Below are 3,574 nucleotides of genomic sequence, written 5' to 3' on the forward strand. Positions count from 1 at the left end.
GGGGGGAGATGCGCCAGTTCAAAGTGTGTCATTTACAAAAACTGAAATCAAACTGAATAGCTGTATTTTCTCATTTTAGCCATTTATACACCACTAACTGTGGACATGCACATTAAAGGTTCCTGCCAGGTCTTGAACTAATAGATGTTAAGCATATTAAACCTGACAGAGTATTGAAAACAATTCCATTTTATTTATTTATTTTTAAAACATGCACAATTATCATGAAAATTCAGTGCTGACCTTTATAACACCAGTATTCAGGGTTCTATGTAACCTCACCAGATATAGCAGAACATAATGTAATGGTGCCAAATGCAGTCTTATTTCAGTGTACTCTTAAAATTGTATATATTATGTCACACTTCCTCAAAATGCCCTGTTTAAAAATTAGCAATAATGAAAAAACACTTTTTTCTCTCTCTTGTTATCTCTGTGGCACTTCGTTACTCAGTACTGGTTGCCAACATTTACAACATATAGTTTAATTTTATTTGTAAGGTTCCTAAAATTTGGTGAGAGATTTTTCACTAAAGTGTACTTCATATCTGGGCCACTGCAGACACCGACACTCGCTCCTAACAGTCATCTGCACCATCAATTAGGCAATTATGCATGTACACTGAGGTCAGGCAAGCTTCTAAGGATGCTCTGTGGTGTCCTTGGAGATTATGTGCAAGTTTCTATGACAGGGCAAGCAGACAATTAAATTACAAATTATGTTTCTTTTACTGATGGGACCCTCGGGGCACCCTGGGTGGTTTGCTGTTAGTAATCTTTGCGTAGCCATTACAGCCATTTGGACAGTTTGTCGATCAATTACAACAAAGGGGGTCAACAGCATTAAAACACTGCTACATTATCAGTGTTCAGCGGGAGTAGCACATGTACAACAAAATCCTGTGATTGATCATATGCGAGAAAGAAGAGGCGCTTGTTTCCCACACTGTGAGAGCCCGCCGGTGTAGCACGCCCCCCATTCACTCTCTCTGGCGCTCTGTCGTCCGCCGGGTTGAGCGACTGAAGCTGCCTGGGAGAGAAACAGCGAGGAGGGGAGAGGAAACGGAGCGATATGGCGAGCATCAACATGGGGCCGAGACCGCTGCTGCTGCTGGAGCTGGCGTGGGCTCTCCTGGCCCTCCAAGCGGTTTACGTCCGATGTCTTAACGGCGATGAGGACCAGAGCCAGGACACCGAGTGCAAGATGAAGAGCGTCACCGTGTCGGCGCTGCCGTTTTTAAGAGAAAACGACCTGAGCATCATGCACAGTCCCTCGGCCTCTGAGCCCAAGCTTCTGTTCTCTGTTAGAAACGATTTTCCCGGGGACGTGGTGGTGGTGGACGACCTGGAAAACACAGAGCTCCCCTTTTTCGTCTTAGGTGAGTTTTTCTTTTTCCAACACGCTGCTGTGTGGTGTCATTAGCCGCCAATTAAGCGGATAAAACCCCGCTCGCTCTTTATTACTACACAGCAGCTGTTTATTAGCTAGCGCCTGGCTACATACCATGGCTCCACTGGTTTGGGAAAATGTTATAGGCAGCATAGCAGCCCAAATATGTAGCTAATACGATTAGATCCGTTTTACGGGTCATAATTAGTCCGCCAGTGGTTGATAATTAGTCTGTTATTGATAGCGTAGTGAATCAACACTTAGCACTTGTTTTTGTATTATATTAGGCCGCACAGCACATGCGCATAAAAATAGAGTTTTGGGGGGTTGTTTTTTTTTTGTAATAAATAAAAACCATCATTAGAGTTGTTTAGGGAGCATCATTTTAATTTTCTGTATTATTGCTTGTGGGTATTTTACCCAGAGTGTGCACACGTGGTTCGGTTAGCTACATGTGTAGGAAACTGCTTGCTAGTTAAAACACTAGCAACAGCGCAGCCAAACTCCTCTTACACCACACTGTGCTGTACCTTTTAATTTGGTGTCTTTTTTGTAGTTACTTTTTGTTGCCCATTTCTTATGTTGTGTTACAGACAGTAGAATTTACGCCCGTCTTGTGAGTTTTCAAACTTTATTAAATAAGCTTCATCGAGATTTAGGCCAACCCAAGTTCATGTTAACTGGACATTATGCTTTGTTTCAGTAACACTGGGTTAGGCAGAGAGCGGCAAAGTTTGCAGTGAAGTTTGCTGGCCGCTGTCCATGGTGCTGAATCTCAGCGCTTCTTTACAGCGTCTGTTGCTGCGGCTGCCGGGGGCCAGCATATCCCCCCGCTGCATATTCAGGGGCTCCGTGTGAGCTGCAGCGTCACATTTGCACAGCGTTTTAGGTCCGCTCTGTTTCTGTTTGGTGAGGGTTTAAGTGTTGTTACTGGAGTCTCAACTGGTTTTGATGTGTCCCAAGTCAGAAAGCAACGGGAAACAGTGAGACAACATGTCAGATACGCCTTAGTGTTGTGACTGTTGGATCAGTGGAGCTTTTTCTTGCCTGTGACACACTGATATGAGGTGTGAGCTTAAAATCGCAGTCTCACTCTATTTTATCTACGAAAAAATTGCAACAAAACGTATATAGGACAACAGGTATTTAAATAGTTCTTGAGATACTAGTAGTAATAGCGCAGTAATGCTTCAAGAACCAACGCATAAACTTAGAAAACCATAAAGGGTAAAGGAATGAATATTAATTATAACTTGATTTAACCACATTTAAGCTTGAAATGGATTGGTGGGGAAAAACAAGAAATGGTTTAAAACAAATAAATTACATTTGATCAAAAATATAAAGGTAAAGTAAGTATTTTTTAGATAATGTAATAGAATAGTTATTGTCATAACCATCTTTTTAATGAATCCACTAAAATACATAGGAGCGATTGCTCTTTTGTGGAAGCTGACATGTTGTCTTGCCATCTTTACACAGTGGTCGACTGTTTTTTCTAATCACATTTGGCTATCGATCAGCCACATACTGTACGTAGTACGTGCTATAAGTTACTTTTAGATTAAAGATCACAAGTCGCTCTTTTAAAGTATATGTGACCATTTAACATTTGTACTTGTATATTTTCAATATCTCTGATTCACTATGTCTCCAGATAGCTGACAATGGGCCAGCTAATGTTAGACTCAAGAATCACACTTCCCCTCTGATAAAAAGTTTTATTACATTCAGAGTTTCTAGAGTTTCAGAAGTCAGAGCCACTTGAAAAAAAAGTTTAGCTAACACCTGCTAACAGCAGCACTTACCAGGAGAAAAGTTCAGGATCTCCTCAAAAACTTACCTCGGTATCGCTGTCATCAGACAGAAGTGAGCCTCACTGACTCATCGACTCATATCAGATTCCTTTCACAAAGTTTTACAGCCTCTTCCAGAGTAAATAGATGACGACTCATACTGACAACTGAGGTAAACAATGGACTGACAACCTATACTCACTACAGATGAACAACAACCAGAGTTTTTTGTCCTATATTGGCCACCATAGCTGGGATTATACATTTAATTTGGGAGGGGTAAGAAAACAGAATTCAGCCGAATGAAAAATGCTATCTGCTGAAATCTATTGGTGAGAGTTTACACACTGTACCTTAAAGTTTCTTAATTAAATCCTTCATGTATATA

At 41.2% G+C, this 3,574-nt stretch overlaps 1 protein-coding gene across 8 annotated transcripts in view; it reads left to right on the forward strand.

Annotated features, from left to right (window-relative positions):
• Positions 1-905: 905 nt before the first annotated feature.
• astn1 (astrotactin 1) overlaps positions 906-3,574 on the forward strand; it is a 487,501-nt gene continuing 484,832 nt past the window's right edge. For 4 of the 8 annotated variants that reach the window (XM_005936984.3, XM_005936986.3, XM_042225858.1 and 1 more), the window contains exon 1: positions 906-1,379. In XM_005936984.3, the coding sequence (XP_005937046.1) occupies positions 1,073-1,379 (307 nt within the window). In that variant the 5' untranslated portion in view covers positions 906-1,072. The remainder of the gene's footprint in view (positions 1,380-3,574) is intronic. The other 4 variants (XM_042225857.1, XM_005936988.3, XM_005936985.3 and 1 more) reach the window with 1 other exon arrangement.

The sequence above is a fragment of the Haplochromis burtoni genome, unplaced genomic scaffold (assembly GCF_018398535.1).
Source record: "Haplochromis burtoni strain Fernald_Lab_line unplaced genomic scaffold, NCSU_Asbu1 Contig_185, whole genome shotgun sequence".
NCBI classification, from domain to species: Eukaryota; Metazoa; Chordata; class Actinopteri; order Cichliformes; family Cichlidae; genus Haplochromis; species Haplochromis burtoni.